This window comes from Nannobrachium achirus (assembly GCF_963921795.1).
Source record: "Nannobrachium achirus genome assembly, chromosome: 23".
Taxonomy (NCBI): Eukaryota; Metazoa; Chordata; class Actinopteri; order Myctophiformes; family Myctophidae; genus Nannobrachium; species Nannobrachium achirus.
The window spans coordinates 18,160,584-18,186,112 of record NC_137830.1 but is presented as its reverse complement, the minus strand read 5'-3'; the positions used below and the strand labels follow the sequence as shown (position 1 = coordinate 18,186,112).

General features: G+C 43.8%; 1 protein-coding gene across 1 annotated transcript; it reads left to right on the top strand.

The window, feature by feature from the left end:
- On the top strand, positions 1-25,529 carry LOC308308781 (cAMP-dependent protein kinase type II-beta regulatory subunit-like; the record flags this gene model as incomplete). The annotated part of the gene is made up of 11 exons (XM_080754234.1): positions 1-301; positions 943-978; positions 3,805-3,854; positions 4,844-4,927; positions 6,603-6,709; positions 10,183-10,339; positions 13,914-14,015; positions 22,511-22,585; positions 23,473-23,541; positions 24,776-24,905; positions 25,390-25,529. The coding sequence occupies 11 exons, from the start codon at positions 1-3 to the stop codon at positions 25,527-25,529; spliced, it is 1,251 nt and encodes a 416-aa protein (XP_080610360.1).

The window sequence follows — 25,529 nt, the reverse complement described above, 5'->3', positions numbered from 1 at the left end:
ATGGACATCCGGGTCCCGGACGGACTGAAGGACATGCTCAGAGACTTCACCGTGGCGGTTTTGAGGAGCCAGCCTGCGGACCTCACGCTCTTCGCCCTGGAGTACTTCACCCAGCAGATAGAGAGCAGACACAGAGGAGGAGGAGGAGAGGACGAGGACTTCCCCCATCACCTCCAACAACACAACCCACCGTCCTCCTGTCAGCTGCGGCTGGGTGGGGGCGGGGTAGGGGTTGAGGGCTGGGCTGTCAACTTCGTTGTGCAGTCTGCCAGCGACTCGGAGGAGGATGAAGAGTTTGTGGGTACGCATAGCGATATTTGAATTGGAATGTTCAGGGGTACATTCATGAAAAAAAGATACATGTTTGATCAAATTTGAGAGTTTTTTAATAGAATTATGTTTTACCTGTATCTGGATGTGACACACACACACACACACACACACACACACACACACACACACACGCACACACACGCACACACGCACACACGCGCGCGCGCGCACACACACACACACACACACACACACACACACACACACACACACACACACACACACACACACACCACCTTTAAATAGAGTTACCCAAAAGCTAAGGCATATGTTACTACTTATGTGTACAGTACATGGCATGCATAATCATTTATGTAATTTAGGCTAATATACTAATGACTTTATAATAAGTGCCCCCCCCCCACTCCCACCCCAAAAGCCCCTGCCAATGCCAAACTGACAGTTAATTATCTTGGCTAGCTAATTAAAAGAAAACTATAAATAATGGTAACACTTGGGGTTTAGAATGTCTGACTGAACATGTAGCTATAGCTGTATTAAATGCAGCCGACGGACAAAATGTAACAACAGAATGAAACAACAAATGTTAGTTGATACTTCCACTGTAAAATGTTTACTGTAAATGTCTCTCCCTTTCACGGTCCACAGCTCCAGTAATCAACAGATTCACAAGAAGGGCCTCAGGTAAAACTCTGTTATGTTTGGTTAATTGTGGGTTTGCTTTGATTTATGGTTGATTGATTGATTATTAACAAGATTGTTATCAGTACAGGTAGTACAGTCAAATTGGTTATGCTAAAAGGATAACACATTGTGGTCCATTGTACTCAATTCATCTAGCCTGGTTCCAGTCCCTAGACCCGCCCACTCTCAGACTGTGTCTCTGGTCTGGAGCTGAGTAAATGAATCGGCCGCTTCCCAACCAAAAATTGCGTCTCCTCCAATGAGCGTGGGGGTGGGTCTAACGAATATCCAATCCGTGCAGCAGTTGAAACGATTCAAACGAAGTTCACACACCATAGTCCAGGCGTTTCGGGCAGTATTTTGATGTAATCGTGCACTTTATGAAAGAAGCATGACATTTGGCACACAGTTAAAACATGCCATATGGAACATTTTTGGCTATAGGGGCATCGCAGATTTGTCTTGGGAAACTTGTGGGAGCCAATTAAAGTTTGGCTCTCATAGACTTTACTATAGAGTAAAATAATATAAAAAATACATATGCTTTAAGTAGCATGTAAGGGGTCAAACTAGGTGTTTTTGAGGATTCTGAATCCAATGCAAACATTTGTTTTGCAGGAAAAACATTCCTTGGGCTAAAAACGGACCCCATAAAACTATGGTTTAGTGATGAGTCATCACTTTTCAAAGTTTTGTGGCGGCCGTTTCTCGGAAAGGAATGTTTTTCGTGCAAAACAAATGCTTGCATTGGATTCAGAATCCCGAATAACACCTAGTTTGACCCCTCACATGCTACTTAAAGCTATACTGTGTAAGTTGCTCAACTAGTGGTCAGTAGCGTTATAGCAAACCGCGGTCGCGTCTGCTTTTTTCGGCCGTTTTTCGCCGCGGACCGGGCCTTCAGACCACCGCGTCCGCCTCGCCTCGCCGAGACCTATCCATAGAGGTCTTTCGTGTCCCTCTACGAGCCTCGGTTGGGGAGCTACATGCTAAACTCCTAGCCCAGTGTAAACACTGCAGTGTATTTCCTGAAGAGCTCGGCAGTGTATGATCTGGGCTTTGATTGGCCGGTAGGGAGACACGTGTACAGAATGATGCATATGATTTTGCCGGGAAAAACAGCCCCGGTCACGGCCACCAGGGCTCAGTAGAACACATAAAGAAAAGGCTTTGGGAGCTGAAATGAACAGAGTGGGTGTTCTAAAACTTTAGCGATTTAATAATTAGGACAATTTTAAGATTTGTTTTATTAAAAAAGTTACATAGTAAAGCTTTAAAGCATATTTATTTTTTGTATTATTTGACTCTATAGTAAAGTCTATGAGAGCAACTTTGATTGGCTCCCACAAGTTTCCCAAGACAAATCTGCGATGCCCCTATAGCCAAAAATGTTCCATATGGCATGTTATAACTGTGTGCCAAATGTCATGCTTCTTTCATAAAGTGCACGATGTTTGCCTGAAACGCTCGGACTACCAGGCAGGCAGGCAGGCACACACACACAGGTGCGCGCTGATTTCACCAAGCTGTACATGTTTCTGGTCGCAGTTCTGTGTGGAAGCAGTCACTCACTGGCACTGACATAGACACACACACAAACACACACACACACACACACACACGCCGGCCAATTCCTACTGAAAATCAGATTATACTTTAACCCCCGACCCTCGCGATCACCGTGCGTCGCAAGCACGCACGCACAAAAGTCCCTCCCCCAGAAATCGTTCAGAATAGGGCACAGTTTCACTGACTAAAGCATGAGCTGAGTCTGAAATCAGGCTACAATTCATCAGTAATACATACTAGTCCTTGCCCGTTCGAACATAATGTGCTCCGAATTATGTGCAGTTATGGGTTATGGGGTGTGCACAGTATATGAGGGATTGAATGTAGGAGTCTCAGAGGTAATGTTGGAGAACCCAGACGTATCAGTGATGTCAGTCATCTCCAAATTTGGGCACTGTTTCAGCATGCGGCTGCTATGGGGTGTGTAATCGGCTTGCATGCATGTCCACTTGTATTCTAAGCACAGGAATTATTTTAGGTTAGTTCTGTGTTTGGGTAGGAAGTCAGAGGGTGACATTTTGGTGGCAGTATTTGAATGCATTTGTTACCCATGTTTGAAACAGATTTTGGGGGAACAAGGTCAGGTGTTCAATAAAATGATCTCCTTCTGGTGTTATGCCCATGCATCACTCATAGACGTAGTTTGACAGGAATCACAATATCACAATAGTTTCCATAAAGCTTATTCGAAAATAGGAACCGAATGAACAGAAATTCGCAAAAAGACAAATCGAATTTAGCCTGTTTCCATTAAACTGATGAAATGCGATTCTTGGGAGACCCTGGGTCCGTCTGACCGATCTGCTGTAAATGACTTCCCGCGAGCTGCTGTGAGCTTGTAGATGGGCCACTTTTGGCACGCAACACGGTGTGATGAGTGATGACGACCGACTTGGGTTATGTGACGGACGAGGCCCGCTTGCACAGTGCACACAACAGCGCCGTAAAATAAACATCCAATGCAAGGTACAGTAGTTGGGAACACGGCGCTAACAATTTGGTAGCTCCCTTCAGCTCCCTTCAGCTAAATTGATATCATGCAAGTTCAATGCATTTTAATTCAAAACTTATTTGCTTAGTGTTTCCTTTGCACTAATGCGCATTGCGTTTTTTCGATAAAGCCTCAAAATCCACCTCCTCCTATTGGCGATGATGCTTGAAGTCAAATAGTTTAACTTTAAATTAATCCTTTCCACAGTTTTCATTCAGGTTCCTTTTCTGATTATTTTGAATAACTTGTTCTGTTTCTCTGTGCAGTGTGTGCTGAGACGTACAACCCTGATGAGGATGATGACAGAGAAACCAAAGTAAGACATTCTGCACCTCTGCATCCTCAAACTCTGTGGTTCTCAACCTGTGGGTGGGTCCCCAAATTATTGTGGGGGGGTCCCCAGATGATTAACTTAACATGCAATATTGTTTTCACTCAACAGTAAACAAACCAACATAAACTTTAAGCGTACTGTATAGAGCAGACTTGGGCATTGTGCGGCCCGGGGGCCGTATGTGGCCCTTTGGTTCACTCTGACCGGCCCATGTAGGGTTAATGGCAAATTACAAAATAAACTCATTTTCTAATTTGACCTCATGCATGGACTAAAGCTGCATTGCTTTTATTTTGACGTTTTTTTAATTCACGTACATGTGGACTGCAATGCGTAGGCCTACATCAGCACTTGTATGTGATCATTGGATCGTTGTCTCAATAACAAGCAGGCGGTCAGACTGGTCACACGTCAAGATGACCTGCCTTACCTTACCCATCAAAAGTGGCTAAAAAAGAAAGGTCGATTCCGAATGCCGGGTTTTCAACAAAAATTGGACTGCTAAGTATTTATTTACTGAAGTCGGAGGTAAAGCCGTGTGTTTAGTTTGCGGGGAGCACATCTTGCAGGGAGCACTTGATTGATTGATTGAAGACTTTATTAGAAGTTTGCATAGGAAAAGGTACAGTTTCATGACGGTACAGTTCACTGGTACAAGGTCTACTAAAAGGAGATCCTAGAAAAGACTAAGCTTATTTCCACAGGAAACCATTAAAGTATCTCATATAACATTGAATGACAGACGAATAGAACACAGTACTATGCAGTAGATATAGTCAGTAAAAAAATTCAAAAAAGCACTGCCTTTTGGCCTGGCCCTCCACAATATTTTCTGTTGTTCATGTGGCCCTGGTATAGAGGGTATCTATCTGCACATTTCTAAAGTGACAATTTAAATGAACAATAACACCCAGGTTTGTACAAAAAAAACTTCTCACTCATCTCATCTCAAACCTCTTTCATCTTTTAAGGTTGTCCACCCCAAGTCAGACGATCAGAGGCAGAGGCTACAGGAAGCATGCAAACACATTCTGCTCTTCAAAAACCTGGAGAGGGTAAGTGGACAGCTTGGAATCCAGACGCCACATCAAACTGGTTAGACTGGAAGAGGCCAAGAAATATATTGTCGTTGTCGGGTGAAAACCTTGTATGTCCAAAACCGTTTGTTTTGTATTTATCATTTTAAAAATGATTTAAGCTAGTGAAAACAGCCGATCTACAAGCACACGAGCGAGGCGTTGTGTGCTTGTAGATCTGCTGTTTTCACTACTTTCCACCCGACAACGACGATATATAGATAGAGAACTGCTGTTGGGAAGAAACCTTGTATCTCCATATTTTATGTATTTTTTTTCTCCCATTAATAATTGAATGCCAAATTTTAAACTTTTTTGTTTGACAAAATGGTACAATATACACGCTTGCATTGTGAACTTGTAGATCTTTTAGAAAATAAATCAACATCGGACACCACATAGAAAGTTGTTAAAGGTAGGGTAAGTGATTTCGCTTAAAGAGGTGGTGCCATAGTTTTGTACTTTTTCTGTTTTTCATGTGTCTAGGAGGTTGAAAGTACATCATTGGACCCCCTGGTGTGGTTTTTATGAGCAATTATTTATTCTCTTGGTATTTATTTGTTTTCTCTTGGAGGCTGCCACCTTGTGGTCAAAAGTGTCAGTTAAAAAACACAGATACTTTTACATCACAGAATCAACTCCTCCCCTAATTACCATTCACCCAACACTGTGGGGTGTGGCTAACTTCAGCTGGGTCACCACCCACCATGACATCCATGCATACTTAATGATCTGGGGGTGTGGCCACATAAAAACCCAATTTTAACTCTTTCTGTATACTTTTTTGGAAAAAATCTTCCTCCTAGTATAATCATAATACCTGTTAATCATGTTTTAGAGGGGGGGGAAATCATGGCACCACCTCTTTAAGTTTCAGTTTCAGTTTTCATGTAGGTGACAGGCGGGGGCCTTCCTCCAATCATGATCAAGTGGGGGCAGGCCTTGGTGCGCTGAAGGCCCGCCCCCACTCGACAATGATTGGAGGAAGGCTCCACTCTATCCTGATTGGAGGAAAACCCAACAGTTTTTGAAACTGCTTTTAGAGATAAGACTGAAGTCCAAATATGGACTAGTGATAGGCAATCCCGTTCATTTCAGTGAACGGATCATTTCGTTCACGGTAATGATCCGTTCAAAAGATTCGTTCAAATGATTCGTTCATAGCGCGATCATCCCGTGAAAAACACAATCGCAGGAGCGTTTTTATTGCGTCGCGAGTACAGCCCGCCGTCGCGTCCTGTCTGCCGGCCGGGGGAGGGGCGGGGGTGTGAACGGAAGTGTGAACGAAAGTGTGAACGACCCATTTCAGGGATTTGAACGAATCGTTCACGAGTCATGCTAATGATTCGAATCTTATGAACGAATCACTCATGAACGACACATCACTAATATGGACCAAACACTAGTCTACAGTATTAGTAACTAGTACTATCAGAACATAGACCCATTTTGTTATTATTTGAATTAAATGAAATCACTTACCCTGCCTTTAAATGTGTGTGGATTTGATGAAAAGTATTAACAAGAACACGTGACTAAATAATAACATTGGATTGGATACCGGTAGGTTATTTTCCCCCACTTCCTGTAAACGTAACTGTTTTGGACATAAAAGGTTTTCCGCGGCAGTAAAACATTCCTAACTTGTCTCCAGGATCAGATGGCCGAGGTTCTGGACGCCATGTTTGAGAAGTCTGTCGTAACCGGAGAGTATATCATCGACATGGACGACGACGGGGACAACTTCTACGTCATCGAAAGGTAGAGAGCTTCACTGACACACACGTGTATCAGAACACCGTCTGGGATAAGATAGCACCCCAAATCATAGCTGACTGATGCCATAGCACCCCAAATCATAACTGACTGCGGAAACTTCCCACTGGACATAAAGCAACTCTGACTTCAGAAGGTTGACATTTCTTTATTATAAATCCTTGTATTTAGTGGTCTTGTGTAATATTTTGAAATATGGACTTTTGATATTCATGAGCTGTATGCCATAGAAATTCAAAATTCTAACAAAAAATAAAGGTTTGGAATAATTCACTGCATGTGCAATGTATCTAGAATATATAAAGGTTTCAAGAAATAAATGAAAGTTTCAAGAAAATGTACTCTTACACAGGGTTCCCACGCATCTTTACCAATTAATTTCCAAAACTTTTCCAGAATATTTAACCCGATTTCCAGGACTATATAACAATAATTCAGCTCAATAACGAGTTGCTTACTCCTATGCGCAATGCCCAAAGCCAGGTAGTGTATGGCAGTGGTTCTCAACCTTTTCAGGCCATGCCCCCCGAAATAATCATATTTGAACTGGGGACCCCGGCACCCTGACAAGCACTAAGAGTTGAGGAATTTTGTATAACACGGTTTTATTGTGAAAATAGCGGATCTACATGCTCACAACGCCTCGCGTTGCGAGGCGTTGTGAGCATGTAGATCTGCTATTTTCACAATTTCTGCCTCTAATATTTGACAATTTGGCCAATGTTTAATTTGTAATTTCAGAGGTATTAACAAAATCAATAACCAAAGACAATGCATAGCTATTTTTTCCAGGACCTTCCAGGACCCTTGATCAATTCCAAAACTTTTCCAGTACTGGAACAATATTTTTCTGATTTAAAAATATTTCCAGGAATTTCATGTTCGTGGGAACCCTGTTTACACATTATTGTCTCCACCAGCCGAAGGCTGAGGGAGAGTATGTTTTCCCCTCCGTCCGTCCGTGCGTCCGTCCGTCCGTCCGTGTGTCCGTGTGTCCGTGTGTCCTCGCAGTTTGTGTGCAGCTAATCTCAGTCACCGTTGGCCCGATCGCTGCCAAACTGAGCACACACACTCCCTGGATGCCAATCTAGAACCTCTGCCCCACATTTTTCAAATCAGCCTCATGGTGGCGCTATAACAGGCCGATTTGTGTGGCCTGGTTGTTACCAGCTAATCTCCGGCGCCGTTGGCCCGATCGCTGCCAAACTGAGCACACACACTCCCTGGATGCTAATTCAGAACCTCTGCCCCACATTTTTTAAATCAGCCTCATGGTGGCGCTATAACAGGCCGATTTGTGTGGCCTGGTGGAGAACTGTGCTCGGAAGAGCACTGCTTCTAGTTCTAATTGTTTTAGATTGATCTGTATTGCATCTGTCGGGGGCTGGGGTGGTGCAGGCCAGGGGTAGCCGTCTGCCACTGCAGGGATTTGAATCCACGCCGTGCATCTGTTGAGTTCTCACAGACTGCAGCAGAGAATCATCAGAAGTGAGTCTGCAGTTCCAAAATGTGAGGGGGAGTTTAGTTTATTCCACAGCTCTGCAGCCAGGAGGGAGAAGAGTCGCATGGCAAGTTGCCCAGACCAACATGGCAGCAACGTTGGGGTGCAATACAGCAGCCAATGCAGCATCTATGTATATTATGTCCGTTATGCCAGTGGTTCTCAACCTTTTCAGGCTGCGGCCCACAAAATAATCATATTTTAACTGGGGACCCCCCCCCCCACTCTGACGAGCACTAAGAGTTGAGTCATTACATTTTGTATAACATGGTTCTACTGTGAAAATAGCACGCGTTGTGAGCATGTAGATCGTCTATTTTTCTGCCTCTAATATTTGACACTTTGGCCAATGTTTAATTTGTCATCTTAGAGGTATTAAAAAGTCCTTAAATTGTCACTGTAGAAATGTGCAGATACCCTCTATACACTCAAACGTTATGTTGGTTTATTTACAGTTGAGTGAGAAAACAATGTTGCACATTAAGTTAATCATCTGGGGACCACACAGAATAATTTGGGGACCCGGCCCACAGGTTGAGATTAGAACCACTGTATTATGCAGACCATGTTCATGCATACACGAACGCACACACGCACGCACGCACACACGCATGCACACACACACACACACACACACACACACACACACACACACACACACACACACACACACACACACACACACACACACACACACACACACACACACACACACACACACACACACAGACAGACACATGGCTGCCGGAGCTGGCTGTGTTGAGAGGCGGTCTGGGAATCCGAAGGTTGCTGGTTCAACTCCAGTCTGCCCGGTCAAAATGTTGAAAGGTCCCTGCACTGAGCAAGTCACTTAACAACTGCACCTGGGACCTCTATTAATAGTGCTCACTGCTGCTAATAGTTAGGATGGGTTCAATGCAGTGAACAAATGTTCACTGCATGTGTGTATGTGTAAAGGTACAATGACAGAAAGTACAAAACAAACTTAGCCTAAGCATAACTACAGTATGCAACAGTACCAGTGTCTAAACTAAATGTGTTGATTAAACCTCACCGAACTCATACCTAATCATATTCTATACCAGTGGTTCTCAACCTGGGGGTCGGGACCCCTATTTTTGGGGTCCCCAGATGATTAACTTAATGTGCAACATTGTTTTCTCACTCAACTGTAAACAAACTAACAAAGTTTACGTGTATAGAGGGTATCTGCACATTTCTACAGTGACAATTTAAGGACTTTTTAATACCTCTAAAATGACAAATTAAACATTGGCCAAAGTGTCAAATATTAGAGGCAGAAATTGTGAAAATTGCCGATCTACATGCTCACCATGCCTCGCAACGCATTCCCACCAGATAATACACATTTTGTGCTTGCACAGGAAATGATGCAACGACCAGGCGGCTAACGGCTAAAGCCCGGATCAGAGTCTACGTTGGAGAGCTATCCACCGCAAATTTGAGGTGGAAAGCTTTCCACCTCAAGTCAGAAAATAAGTGCAGGCCATCATAGTCACGGCCCACGGTGAAGTCCTTTACATCGTCTAGACCGGTTCAGGTCGACCAATCAGTGAACGGGGTGTAGAGCCTGTCTGTCTGATAGTAAAAACAGAGAGATGTGTTGGGACTCGCGGTGGAAAGCTCTCCACCGCGAGGAATGATGTAACGTTGTAGTTTCATGACTCAAAAAGACTCGAAAAGACTACACCGCAGTGGATAGCCTTCCACCGCGGACCCGACTATGATCCGGGCTTTAGCGAACAATGTCATGACATCACAGGTTCAACCCTTTTCTTGAGCTTTTGGGCATGTGGCTCCCCGACACAAAATGGTTGTGAGAAAGCATTCTGCTCCTTCTAGCATGTTAGTTGTTTGCCAACTGAAATGGACCCTCTCCCCACAACCTTTATTTTAGTTCATAGTGTTTGTGTGACTGTGCTTCCCTGTGTTTCAGTGGTACATATGACATCTTGAAGAGAGAGGAGAACGGAGACGAGCGAGTGGTTGGGTGCTACGATAACAAAGGCAGCTTTGGGGAGCTGGCTCTGATGTACAACACCCCCAGGGCCGCCACCATCATCGCTACCTCCCCTGGAGCGCTCTGGTGTCTGGTAAGGTTCTCGCTCCTCACCAACAAGCTTAGGGACAACAGAATTTGAATCGCCTACTTAGGGGCGTCACAAGGGGGGGGAGGGAGTGGGACTGAGTTACTAGGGCCCAAGGTGGAGGGGCCTTCATTATTTTACACTTTAGCTATTGAAAAATAGCAGATATACAAGCTCACTGCGAGCTTGTAGATCTGCTATTTTTGAAAAGTCGTGAAAATGTGTGCAAATCTTTGAATATATGTATTTTTAAACTAAATTTTTGCTTCTGGGGGGTCCCTGGAACCAAATATTTTGAGATGGGGATCCATGGCCAAATAGATATCATTTTGGGGGTCCTTCTTGACCACCACTGACACAGAAACATAGGTTTTTCAAAAAACCTTAGAAGGATTTGAAATCTCATGATTTTTCTAAAATAGCAGAGTGCCGCGCTGTGAGCTTGTATATCTGTTATGTTTCAATAGTTAAAGCAGAAAATAATGCGTTCCCAGTCTAAATGGGTTAAACCCCCTCCCCATATGAAGAACATTCATGGGGGGCCCGCAGTGAATCCTTGCCCAGAATTTGGTGCGACATCCCTGCGCCTACATTTTCAGCCATACAGCTAATATGAAACAAAATGAATGGCTGTGTACAGAATTGATATGGGTGTTTAGGCTCACTTCCTGCTCTGTGAGCGATGATGGTGAACATATCCCAGGGGAAATCTAAGAATCAAGAGGGCCCACACACAGGTGGATGCTCTGGTGGAGATGGGGATGATGAATTGTAGGTATGCGCGATGATACACTGTCTGGCCGCCAATATATTATTCTCAAATGGGGGGAAAAACAATTATTGTCACAGTAATAGAATTTCATCCCATTCATTAGTGGTGATTAGACAGGTTATGTACAATGAACTTAGCAGTACACTGTGACTGTGTGCACTCCCTGCGCACTGCAACTGCCTGCTTCGCTTTTGAGGTCCAGCCAATAGAAGGCACGAGAGCAAAGTGACAATGTAGTACTGAAGTCTCTAGACGGGTGCTACACTAGAACGTTGAGTGCAGTACTTAAAGAGGTGGTGCCATAGTTTTGTACTTTTTCTGTTTTTCATGTGTCTAGGAGGTTGAAAGTACTTCATTAGACCCCCTGGTGTGGTTTTTATGAGCAATTATGTATTCTCTTGGTATTTGTTTGTTTTCTCTTGGAGGCTGCCACCTTGTGGTCAAAAGTGTCAGTTAAAAAACACACATACTAAGTATGTCACAGTATCAACTCCTCCCCTAATTACCATTCACCCAACACTGTGGGGTGTGGCTAACTTCAGCTGGGTCACCACCCAACATGATATCCATGCATACTTAATGAACTGGGGGTGTGGCCACATAAAAACCCAATTTTAACTCTTTCTGTATACTTTTTTGGAAAAAAATCTTCCTCCTAGATCAGGGTTTTTTTGCTCCCGATCCGATACCGATCAAATATTATTGCTTCCGATTCGATCCCGATCTTTCCCGATCCGATCTTTTGGCAAGGCATTAAGAAAAAAAAATTCCATTCATTCTATCACTTAGTGCAGCACTGAATCAACAAATTAAAAACAAAGCTTATGAGTAGTGTATAGTGATATAGGCCTACTAGTGCAGTGTTTCTCAATCATTGTGCAGCGGACCTTTGGTGTGGCCTTTGAAATTTGGCAGTGAAGTCACGATTTAAGGACTTTTAAAACCTGTTTAATATCTCAAAAAATAAAATAAAATAGACCATTACAGCATCAAAAATAATCAACAAACTATATAAAAACTGGTAAAACATTGGCCATTTTTAAAGTTGAAACAAAATAAGTTAAGAACCAATTAACCAGTCTGCTTGAAAAGTATGCATCTGTAGCAGCTAGTTGACAGTGCAGAGAGACATAATTGCCTTCCTTTGATCCATTAACAAGGGGCCAATTACTACTTATTGGCATCAGCTGCCAGCTGGACACAGAGTCTGACACAATCACCTTCCCTCTGCAGTGCTCTGTCTGTCTCATTTCTCCAAAAGCCCTTGAATATGATTGAAAATGATTAAGGATTACTGTGATTATGGTAAGCTTACATTTCATATCGCATTCACCTTACCTGTAACTTTCAGTACTCCCAGAAAATATTTTTTCGATATTTTTTTCCCGATCTCCGATCTTATAAAAACGGCCATATCGGCGGCCGATCCGATCACGTGATCGGGATCGGGCAACACTAAGTATAATCATAATACCTGATAATCATGTTTTAGAGGGGGGGAAATCATGACACCACCTCTTTAACATCAGCAAGAGTGCACATGTCACCAACAAGAGCCTGTATACCAAGGGTGAGCGAGAAAATTGCTGCCATAAGAATGAGACTAGCAGGACACTGCCAAAGACATCAGGAGGTGCCAGCCAGCAAACTGGTGCTATGGGAGCCAACACATGGGCACAAGTCACGAGGACGTCCCACACTAACATACGTGGATGTACTCAAGAAAGACGCAGGAGCGCAAGGCACCAACGAGCTGGCCAGATGTATGGAGAACTGGGACGACTGGAAGCGACGATGGAAGGATCGTCTGAGGACGACCTAGAGAGATATGGTGTCATCCATGCTGATATCCCTTGATGTGATCTGAGCCTTGGCTTGGGCAAACCATGCAGCAACAGCCTGTTGGCTCTGGGCAATTCACCATTTGTGTTTGCATAAACAAATACTGAAACTGAAACTGCATTATTATTGATCTAGAGTAAGCCACAGACCACAGACACAGGCACATCCAATATGTAGGGTCTTCAAGAGAATCTTAAAGGGGAAGTAACCTCTAGATAAGTGCTAACAATTATGTAGGCCTATGATAAGTGGGAACGGTGGCTCAGTTGGTAGAGCTGTCGCCTCACAGCTAGAAGGTCCTGGGTTCGATTCCCGCCGGGGGACGCTGTGGGCGTGTTCCCTCCTCTGCGTCATCAGTGCCCATACCCTTGGTTGGCCTTTCTGTGTGGAGTTTGCATGTTCTCCCCATGTCCCTGAGGGTAGGTACCCTCACAAAAAACATGTAGAAGTCCTGGTCTCTATACTGCCTCCACCTGGTCAGCCGGGGTGCCTGATGGAGGGGAAAGGAACTGGTTGGAATAACGTGTTCCTTCCATGTGCTTCGTCCTAGCGGGGAAACTCCCCCCTGTCAGGTGAAAAGAAGCGGCTTGGACTCCTTGTGCATGGAAGGAAGCACAAGCTCAGTCTGTCGCTCTCCCCAGGTTGGCAGAGGGAAAGTAGCGCCCAGGATTACAGTTTAGGCAATTGGCACTGGGTGAAAAAATGGGTTACAAAAATCGTGGTATTAATTTTCTTTTTGCCATGTAGTTCATTCTCTATGAGATTTACCCACTACCATTTTTATCTACTTTTGATCGATCATATTCTTGAGACCGATAAATCATGAATTCCTCTCATAGATCCAGTTCTTTATTTGGATCTCTTTTACTGTATGTTTTTCTCTCATGTTCTGGTTCTTTGGATACTGTATGTCAGGGCTTGAATGAAAACTCAGCCATGTCTCCATCCTTCCTCTGTGTTGTGCAGGACCGAGGCACCTTCAGGAGGATCATACTGAAGACCAATGCCAAGAAGAGGAGGATGTACGAGTCCTTCATCGAGTCGCTCCCTTTACTCAAATCATTGGAGGTGAAATGTCATTCTGATTCTGGACCACATTTATGTGGAATGTAGTTTTATTGAAAAGTAACTATGAAAAGCTCCACCGGCTGTAAGTCTGTCACACGTCACGTCACACTTTTGCCCAAAACATATCTCCGCCACCGTTGCCCCGATCCATGCCAAATTTTGCACACATACTCCTTGCCTGCCAAACCACAACCCTAACCCATCAATTCTCACATGGCCCTCTTATAGCGCCACCATGAGGCCAATTCTTGCAAAACACATTTTTGGACACTCCTCCTACAGATTTTGCCATAAAATCACGCAAAGCGGTACACAGTATCTCTAAAGTCACATCATCAACATGGATCTGTCCCATTTCCCATAGTCCCTCCTGAATGGCTACCATTGCCTTCTAAAGTTTGTGTATGCGACGTGACGGTCTCATACACTAACTCTCCCAATTAGGGAGTCTTACTGGTTTAAAGGCCAGTTTTACTGGGGAGTGTAACAGTTCATAGTACTGCAGATAATGTTGTAATGCATAAATAGTTGGAAATATACAGTAAGTCATGTATGCCTGTGTAACCCACATGAGTTGCACCAGCAACTATAGAGTTAATTTAGGATGACTAACACGGCTGTACATGTGGGGGGATTGTGTTTTATGTTTTGTCTGTATTTTACTTTATTAGTTTAGGGTTTTTCACATTTCATATTTTACTAGTTAGTTGAATAAACTTTGCTGAGGACTTCCCTTGGTTAAAAACATATTCCGTTGCTTCATTCACTCCTTGCCCAACCTTGATTTCTGATTATTTGCATTTATGCTAAATGTTGAATGTAGCACTACAAGTCACACGTGTTACATAATTAATCTGTGGCGAGCTAGCCAGGAGTGTTTTAGGCACGGTTTATGTACATTTTGAGTGATACAGAGCATCATTGAAGACAATTTAAAAAAACAGAAAATGGATGTTGGAAAAATGTACGGTATTGATGCTAAAAGGGCTGTTTGTGTATCTGGTATTACCAGTACTGATACAGATGATGACATCATTGCTGCTATTGATACATATGGGGTTGTCACAAGAGTGGTGAGGGTGCACGACACACAAGGACTGGATGTTAATACTGTCATAGTAGAATTTGAGTCAGAAGCTACTGTAGCTACACTTGAACCGAATTTCCCCTTTGCGATACAGAGCATGAGCGACACTACTGTGAAGTGGCAGGTTAACCGTGTAGAAGTACATACACAGCCTTCCACTAGCCAAAACCCAGATGCTGACAAAACTTCCCCTGACTCAAGTGATAGTAGTCAGTCTGACTCTGAATCTGACCATAATTCTGACCACAGTACTACACCACTGATTAAACGAACCAGTAAGAAATGTGACATGATTAAGCCCCTCCCCCAACCACTCACTGACCAGTCACAGAAGAAAAAGACACCTGTTTCTGTCCAAAAGACACCAGTTCCACTGAAAAAGAAACAATCTAAAGTCAAGATGACATTAGATAATAATCTGACCAACCCACCTGACGTGCAACGCATCGTTGTGGAGCATGTCATTAAAAATGAGATGAGTGCTTCTCAGCACCAGCCCAGATGGTTACGCTCATTCTCAGGCAGAGTACCCAGACCACCAGGTGAAGCCGATTATGACACATGGTGCCTCCATGTAGACATAATGTTTCAGGATGTCAGCTCAATTGATGTGCAGCGGAGGAAAATACTAGAAAGTCTGCTTCCTCCAGCCTCAGATATTGTAAAGCATCTTGGTCCTTACGCCCATCCCCAAGAGTATGTGAAGCTATTGGATTCAGCTTATGGCTTGGTGGAGGACGGCGAGGAAATATTCGCCAAGTTCCTAAACACCAACCAGGACCTACCAGAGAAGCCATCTGAGTACTTACAGAGGCTGCAAGTTCTACTGACCACTGCTGTAAAGAGAGGTGGAGTGAAACAGGCCGATGCAAATCGTCACCTGGTAAAGCAGTTCAAGCGTGGCTGCTGGGACTCCCAACTTCTCCTTCAGCTAGACTTCAAGTCCGACAAACCATCTGATTTTGCGGAACTGTTGCTGCAGTTGCGAACAGAAGAGGACAGAAAGGCTACCAAAATGGACAGGATGCACCGTCATCTTGGAGCTACCAAATTGAAGGCAAATGTACACTCTATGTCTGAAGTCTCTCCATACGGTAACCCTGATGCAGGTGTACTGCAGGCATACATTGCTGAAACTGAGAATCTGAGAAAGCAGGTTGCTGAGCTACAGCTGCAGCTCAACTCCAAGACAACCAGAAAGGAGAGAAAATCTCAGGACAAGGCAGCTGAAACACTTGAAGACAAAGACCCACCTGCACACGGAGCTGAAGCTCAAGTTCACCAGGTGCCATCCCAGGCTGTCCCTAAACAGCCCAGGGCCTGGTTTTGCTTCAGGTGTGGTGAAAATGGCCACATAGCCAGGGCCTGTGAAAATGCCATCAACAAAGCTGCTGTTGAGCAAAAGCAAAATGAACTGAAAGCCAAGCAGGAAGAATGGCAGGCCAAGTATGGTCTATCTTTAAACTGGATCGGGTCCCAGTAGGGGGACATACTGAGACCACGATACCAGATCAAAGTCCCAAAGTGAAGGGGAAGCAGATAAAAATCAACAGTCAACAGACTGAAGCTACTGAGGGTCAGCTCCCCAGTGGTTTAGTCGGTTCCAGATCAACTGCTGAAGTTAGCATTGAGGGAGTACAATGCTGTTGCCTCATTGACACAGGCTCACAGGTCACAACACTCTCGAAATCATTCCATGACAACTACTTACCTTCCCATCCCATCTTACCACTGGGAAACCTCCTTGAAGTAGAGGGTGCTGCTGGCCAAATTGTACCTTACCTCGGCTACATTGAGGTTGACATACTCTTCCCCCAGAGTTTTACTGGAGAAGCTGAATCAGTTAGCACTTTAGCTCTCATTGTTCCTGATTATAGAGCTAACACAGATGTTCCTGTTCTCATTGGTACCAACGTTCTCGACACCCTGTATGAAGGTTTTAAAGGCGAGTCAGCTATACCTGAGAACTGTGCATATGCTTCAGTCATTAAGCATCTCCACAGCATATACATAGACAAGACGCAAGACAATGGCAAAGTGGCAAAAGTCAAATTGCAGTCCAAGACAAGCATGGTCATACCAGCTGGCCAGAAAATGGCATTAACTGGATACACAAGAGATGTCCCGATGGTCCCTGGAGGTCTTCTTCTTGTGGAGCCTCCTGCCAATTCATGCTTACCTAGTGGCTTAATTTTCTGCAGCTATATTATGTCAAGTCCACGACAGACTTCATTCAAAGTCCCCATTCTTCTAAAGAATGAGACCAAACGTAGCATCACAGTGCCTGCCCATCGCACTCTGGCAGAACTCTCAGTCCCACTGTCTATTTTCCCATCACTCACCTCAACACGTGAAGCTCCAACAGAGCACACCGCTTCAGAACAACCCAGTTCCAAAGCTGAATGTTATGGTGCATGTCAAGTGAGTCCTGAGAGCCCAGTTCAGTATGATTTTGGCGATTCTCCTCTGTCAGAACAGTGGAAAGCCAGGATAACATCAAAGTTGAATTCCATCCCTGAAGTCTTTGCCAGGGAAGACCTTGATTATGGTCACACAACTGCTGTTAAGCATAAAATCCGCTTGTCTGATCCTACCCCTTTCAAGCAGAGGGCTAGGCCCATTCACCCTTCTGACTATGAAGCTGTTCGTCTCCATCTGAAAGAGCTGTACGATGCAAACATCATCAGAGAGTCTGAAAGTCCATTTGCTTCGCCAATAGTCGTTGTGAAGAAGAAAAATGGTAATATTCGCCTATGTGTGGATTACCGAAAACTAAACAACCAGACTATTAAAGATGCCTATGCTTTACCCAACATAGAGGAAACATTTTCCGCCCTGACGGGATCCAAGTGGTTCTCCGTCATGGATTTGAAGTCCGGTTACTATCAGGTGGAAATGGAGGAGGAAGATAAACATAAGACTGCCTTCGTAACACCCATGGGATTCTGGGAATTCAATAGAATGCCCCAAGGAGTAATCAACGCTCCAAGTACATTCCAGAGGGTTATGGAGAAATGTATGGGTTCGTTAAATCTCACAGAAGTAATTGTGTTTTTGGACGACCTCATTGTGTTCTCTGACTCCCTTGAACAACACGAAGAGAGGCTCATGCGAGTTATGAACAGGCTGAAGGAATTTGGTCTCAAGCTGTCACCTGAAAAATGCCAATTCTTTCAGAAGTCAGTAAACTACCTAGGACACGTAGTCTCTGAGGACGGAGTGAAAACTAATCCTGACAAGATAGCTGCGCTGACGAGTTGGCCTAAACCAAACAACATCAGTGAGCTGAAGTCGTTCTTAGGTTTCACAGGATACTATAGGAGGTTCGTAAAGGATTATTCCAAAATCGCAAAGCCTCTCAATGACCTCACTGCCGGTTATGTACCTGCAAAGAAAAAGTCAAAACAGAACAAGACCTTCACTAGCAGTGACTTGAAAAAGCCATTCTGTGACAAATGGACACCGTCATGTGAAGAGGCATTCAAAACCCTCATTGAGAAGCTTACAACTGCACCTGTGCTTGGTTTCGCCAATCCCAGGCAACCATACATTCTGCATACTGATGCAAGCTTGCATGGACTCGGCGCAGCTCTGTATCAAGAACAAGAAGGTCAAATGAAAGTCATCGCTTATGCCAGTAGAGGACTGTCTAACTGCGAACGAAGGTATCCTACCCACAAGCTTGAATTCCTTGCTCTAAAGTGGGCAGTTACTGACAAGTTCTTCGATTATCTCTACGGAGCTGAGTTCACAGTAATGACTGACAACAATCCACTGACTTATGCACTGACATCTGCAAAGCTTGATGCCGCAGGACACCGGTGGATTGCTGCACTGTCCAATTTCAACTTCAGTATCAAGTACAGAGCTGGAAAAAGAAACCAAGATGCTGATGGTTTATCCAGACGTCCGCATGAACCAGCCGAGCTGGATCTTAGTGCCATGGCTGAAGATAACAGAGTGCGGCAGTTCATTTCAAAGTTTGTGGATGAAAGTGAGACAACTTTTCCCAAGGAAGCTGTCCAAGCCATATGTCAGAGACACCACTTGAAGTCTGAAGGAGACGGCGACTTCTTACCTGTAACAGTTGAGTGTCTTGCTATGGATGCAAACGCTATCCCAGCGGAGTTCATTCAAGATGATGAGCTCCTTGGATCCAACACTCTTCCCCGAATGTCACAGCAAGAATGGGCTGTTGAACAAAGAAATGATTCAGCAATCAACCGAATCATAGATATTGTCAAAACTGGAAAACGTCTGTCTTACCGTGTTAGGCAGAATGAAGAGAGGGAAGTTCAGCTGTTCCTCAGAGTTCAAGATCAACTTGTGTTAACCGATGAAGTCCTGTATAGGAAGCGCACAAATCAGGGTGATACTTCCTTTCAACTCGTCCTTCCCAAGAAGTACAGAGAAACAGCACTTCAAAGTCTCCACGATTCCCTTGGTCACATGGGTTTCGACCGGACCATGGATCTAGTACGCACCCGGTTCTATTGGCCAAGAATGAGTTTTGATGTGGATGAGAAACTCAGGACATGTGAAAGATGTATTCGTCGCAAGGCCAGAGCAGAGAAAGCTGCCAACCTTGTGAACATAGAGACCAGCCGGCCACTCGAGCTAGTGTGCATGGATTATCTCTCACTAGAGCCTGATGGCCGTGGAACAAAGAACATATTAGTGATAACTGACCATTTCACTAAGTATGCTGTTGCGGTGCCTACTCAAGATCAAAAGGCGAAGACTGTAGCCAAGACACTGTGGAACAGTTTCTTTATTCACTATGGTTTTCCTGAACGTCTACACAGCGACCAAGGTCGTGATTTTGAGTCTGCTGTTATCAAAGACCTATGTCAGCTCTTAGGGATAAAGAAGTCAAGGACTACTCCATATCACCCACGTGGAAATCCTGTCGAAAGGTTCAACCGTACCCTTTTACAGATGCTTGGAACTCTTCAGGAAGAAGACAAGATCAAGTGGCGTGACTTTGTACAACCTTTAGTCCATGCGTACAACTGTACCAAAAACGATACCACAGGGTTTTCTCCCTATCAACTAATGTTTGGGAGACAGCCAAGCCTTCCTATTGATGTTGCATTCGGGCTAAGTCCTGAAGGGAAAAAGAAAGTCTCACACATCGAGTATGTGAAAAAGCTCAGAGAAAGTCTGCAGGAGAGCTACACACTTGCAGTGGAACACAGCAGGAAAACCGCTCTGCGCAACAAGCAGAGATGGGACTTGAAGGTTAGAGAATCAGTCCTGGAAGTTGGAGACCATGTCCTCGTCAAGAACGTGGGGATAAGAGGGAAGCACAAAATAGCTGACAGATGGAGCCAGACTGTGTACAAGGTACTGAAGCACATTGAAAATTCTCCAGTCTACGTTGTGGTCCCACTTACCTCTGACGGTCCAGAGAGGACATTACACCGGGATCTCCTCCTACCTTGTGGATTCTTAGCACCATCAGTGCAAGATGAAGTCGATCAAGTTAAGCCTAAAGAACCAACAGTCAAAGCACCACAGCAAAGTCCTGTGTCTAGTGTGGAAGAAGAGGAATGTACACCTGAGAGTCAAGAGGAAGTGGATTACTACTATCCACTGACAACTCAAGAGGAAGTCACTTACCCGACAATCACTGTTGTGCATGACATTCCCACAATTGGAGACATACCTACCCGTGAAGTACTAGAAGTGGAGATTACTCCTTCTATGTCAACTCTGAATCCGGAAGCGGAGGAATTCCAGCCTACGGAAGGAAGAGATGAGGGGAATAATGAGGATGAAATTCTGAGTGGAGAACCAGATATGAATGACAATGTACCTGTGAATGAAGACAGGTCACCTGAAGAATACTTACCTGAAGACAACTTACCTACTGACTTACCTGTTGATGGAAATCCAGGAGTTGAAGAGGATGATACAAACCGAGATGAACCTGACTTACCTGTTGATGGAAATCCAGGAGTCGAAGAGGATGACACAGTCGAAGAGGAACCTGAAAAAAGAGAACCTGTGGAGAAAGAATTGAACATGGAGAGAAAAGAGGAGAGAAAAACAGATGCCACATCTGTTGAAGAGGAGTCTGGAACGACTGAGGCCAATTCTATTCAGGAAGAGGATGTGCCGGAGGTCAGAAGGTCAGCAAGGAACAGGTCTGAGCCTAACAGGTTGTCATACAAGTCCCTTGGAAACCCCTTAACCCTTGTAATGCACTCTATACTAAATAGTCTTGACCAAGCGTTCACACAGGCCCTTGACTTTTCGAAACCAGTTGACTTTACAGTACCTTCCCCAGACATACTAGATGTATGACATCTCCTTACTAATTTGTACATGCAGGGACGCATGCAGATTCAGGGGGGGAGGATGTAACCCACATGAGTTGCACCAGCAACTATAGAGTTAATTTAGGATGACTAACACGGCTGTACATGTGGGGGGATTGTGTTTTATGTTTTGTCTGTATTTTACTTTATTAGTTTAGGGTTTTTCACATTTCATATTTTACTAGTTAGTTGAATAAACTTTGCTGAGGACTTCCCTTGGTTAAAAACATATTCCGTTGCTTCATTCACTCCTTGCCCAACCTTGATTTCTGATTATTTGCATTTATGCTAAATGTTGAATGTAGCACTACAAGTCACACGTGTTACACCTGCTTGCCATGTACTGTGCTTTATACTGGCGGCTGTATGTGTGCATGTGATGTCAGTTTTGGCTCAGTAATATTGTCTATTGTGAATGTCTTTTTAATTTATTTATATCTTCTACCACCGGCTTTGATGAGCGCGAGATGACCAAATTTCTCCTCATAAAAATTAATCCAGTTTTGCTGGATGTAATCTTTGCTGAACCAATAGACGAGGTAGCGTACCCACTTTCTGTTCCTGTTCAGTTTCCCATACATAACCCTCTCCGGTTTCAATCTGCTGCTGCTGCGAGTGATGCTCTGGGAAACTGAAACAGAAATGGAAACGGGTATTGACGTGGAAGTCCTACTAAATGTATATGCACTCCATGTCTAAGAGTCTATAGCGGAACTGAAACTCTCAAAAGATCAGTAAACCTTAACTCAGAAACGATGTTAAAAGATAATAGAAAACATGTATTTACAGTCACACAACGTAAACATACATCCTTCACCAATGACACACAAGGCTGGCTAACTCTCCCTGACTGTCCGCTTATCATTGTCTAAAGAAAAACAATAAAACATTTGATCTCCTCTACTAAGCTGTGTGAATCGTAAAACAAGGGCCTACTCTTCTGCTGTAGTTTACTCCCTACATTCTATTCTAACCTTATCTACAACTTGTTCTCAGCGTTCAAACTCGGCGTGCCACGTTTGGGAAACCGAGAGTACAACTTTGCACAGAGCTTTACAGTGGTTTTCTCTATTTTCCCTCCGCAGCCCTCTGAGAGGATGAGAGTGGCAGACGTGCTGGTCTCCAAAACGTTCAGCGATGGAGAGCGCATCATAGCTCAGGTACGGCGCTTTGCTCCAGACTCCCTCCTGGTTTCAGCTCTGACAAGGAGAGCAGAGGAGCCCATTGGATGTCTGAGGGAATATGGTCACCTTATTGCTCTATCAGAGGTTACACACAAGCAGAGTTACCCGTGTGGGCTGTCCACACCTACATATAACTAATACACATATAGTTAAAAAAAAAATCATTACAATTTACAATTTAGGAATTTAGCAGACTCTCTTAATCCAGAGTGATTTACAAAGGTAATACATCAATCAATTAATACATCAAATGCATAGAAATAGTAAAACATACTGTAGGTATGTAGTATGTTAGGTATACTTCAAAACAATCAAAACATCAATAATCTGTATATCGAAGCTACAGTATACACACTATATAGCTTCAGTGTACGATAGGATGCCAACTTGAAAATGGCCTCACATCGGGCCAAGGACCTCTTAGCTGAGAGAGAGATGAAGCAGGGACCCCCACACAACCTTTTCATAGATTATATATAGTTAAATCGTTTGACAGCACAATCATCAGTGCTTTTTGGATTCATGTCAATTTGTGTTTTAAACTCGACTGTACACTCTGTACTTAGTCTTCTCTTTTTTCCCCTCTACACCAAAACTCTTTCCTGGTAATAGCCGATCTACAAGCTCACAATGCCTCGCAGTGCGAGTCGCTGTGAGTTTGTAGATCGGCTATTTTTGGCCAAATGTTCCAGGATAATGGATTTTGATTATTGCGATCGTGAGATGAAATGTTCATATCGTCCCATCCCTACTTTAGCAGTGTTAACCAATTGTGTGTGTGTGTGTGTGTGTGTGTGTGTGTGTGTGTGTGTGTGTGTGTGTGTGTGTGTGCGTGTGTGCGTGTGTGCGTGTGGTCACCACAGGGAGATAAACCAGACTGTTTCTACATCGTGGAATCCGGTCAGGTCAGAATCACCATGAACAGGAACAAGGTACAAGTCACAACGCTTTGCAGCGCAGCGAGCTTGTAGATCTAACACTGTAGATCCCTAAGATTTTGGTCTAGTTTTTATTTGTTGACAAAATTGTCACTATATTATTGTCTCAGTTTTAGTCATCGTAGCTTAGGTTTTATTTGTTTTTTATTCCATTTTCGTCAGTGAAAAAAGGTAGTCGACGATCATTTCTTGACGAAATCAACACTGATGCCAGGTTGAGAGCAGTTTAAGGGAGGTTACTGCATAACAATTGTATTTGACTATGATTATTCTAGTGTCAGTGGTTGTGAATGTGTCATTATAGTTATGTATATATAGCTATTAGTGATGCGCGGATAGGCTTTTGAAGTCATCCGAATCCATCCGCGCAAATTAATTATCCGCCCATTATCCAACCGCATTAATTATATCATCCAATTTATAAATCCGCATCCATCCTCATCCGCAACTTCAAAAGTATTATTATTATTATTACCCTTATTATTAGGCTAATATTTTCTGGTAGGCTATTCCCTGTTAGTTTTCTTAGTTGTGCGATCACAGAAATGCATTGATCTAGCCTACGGAATGTCTCCGTTCGTCTTTTTTCTTTCTTTTTTTTTTTTGAGTCTGCGTCGATGCAGACAGACATGCAGGCAGACAGACAGACAGACAGAGTCAGACACACGAGAGAGAGAGAGAGAGAGAGCGAGGGAGAGAGCGAAAGAGAGAGGAACAAACACAACTTAGTGGGAAGTTTAACTTACCTACTGTACAGTACTTTACAATATGGACTGAGAGAGATTCACTTTTTAGCGCAGCGCGGCCAGAGGTAATGAGTGCGACGATGCATGCCGTGATGCCGTTGCCTTTAAGTGGACACAGCTGTTTAGTTTTATCGTGGACTGCACATTGCCTCATGAAAAATGATGGTTACTTTACAAATTATACAAAATAACACACACTAACACAGACACAAGCATACCTAGATTTAGCTTTTTATTGATAGATATATTAGGCCATAATTTATTTCCTGCATTATTTCATCCGCGGATATCCGAAATTAATTAATAATTATATTTGATTGATCCAAATCCGACTGCACCGCGGATCACCGCGGTCCACCGCGGCTAAAACCGCTATCCGCGCATCTCTAATAGCTATATATATTTTTTCTTCTTCTTTTTTTGTGTAAAGTAATTGTTATGCAAGTGTCTGTGGTTGTGAACGTGTCCTCATCCCCATCCAGGCCAATGAGCCAGTCAAGGAGGTGGAGCTCAGTGTGTGCACCAGAGGAGACTACTTTGGAGAGCTGGCCCTGGTCACTAATAAACCCAGGGCCGCATCAGCACACACCGTGGGACATGTCAAGTGTCTAGGTTGGTTACCACTCCAACTCCACTCTGAAACCTACGCAGTAAAATCACAGACGACTCCCGTAGGAACCATGTGTATTTTGTTTGGATAAGGTGTTTGATAGTTCCTTGTGCTCTGGCTATCACTAAAGCAGGGGTCTTCCAACGTTTTCAGGCCAAGGACCCCTTAGTTGAGAGAGAGAGATGAAGCAGGGACCCCCGCAACCTGTTCATAGATTCCATATAGTTTCATTGTTTGACAGCACAATCATTAGTGTATTTTGGATTTATGGCAATTTGTGTTTTCAGATATTTAACCACTTGAACGGTCAATACTTAATAAACTTGACCTTTCACTCTGTACTTAGTCTGCTCCTTTTCCCCTCTACACCAAAGCTCTTTGCCTAAAATAGCCGATCTACAAGCCTTATAGACATTGATGGGTGTTTATCTATTTTAGGCTTTTTTATATATTTTTTTGGTGTGATTCCCCTCTGTCTCTATCTAGTACTGGATGTGCAGGCGTTTGAGCGACTGCTGGGGCCATGCATGGACATCATGAAAAGGAACATCGTTCACTACGAAGAACAGCTGGCCCGACTGTTCAGCAACACCGACTACAAAGACACGGAGAGCCCGGCGCTGTGA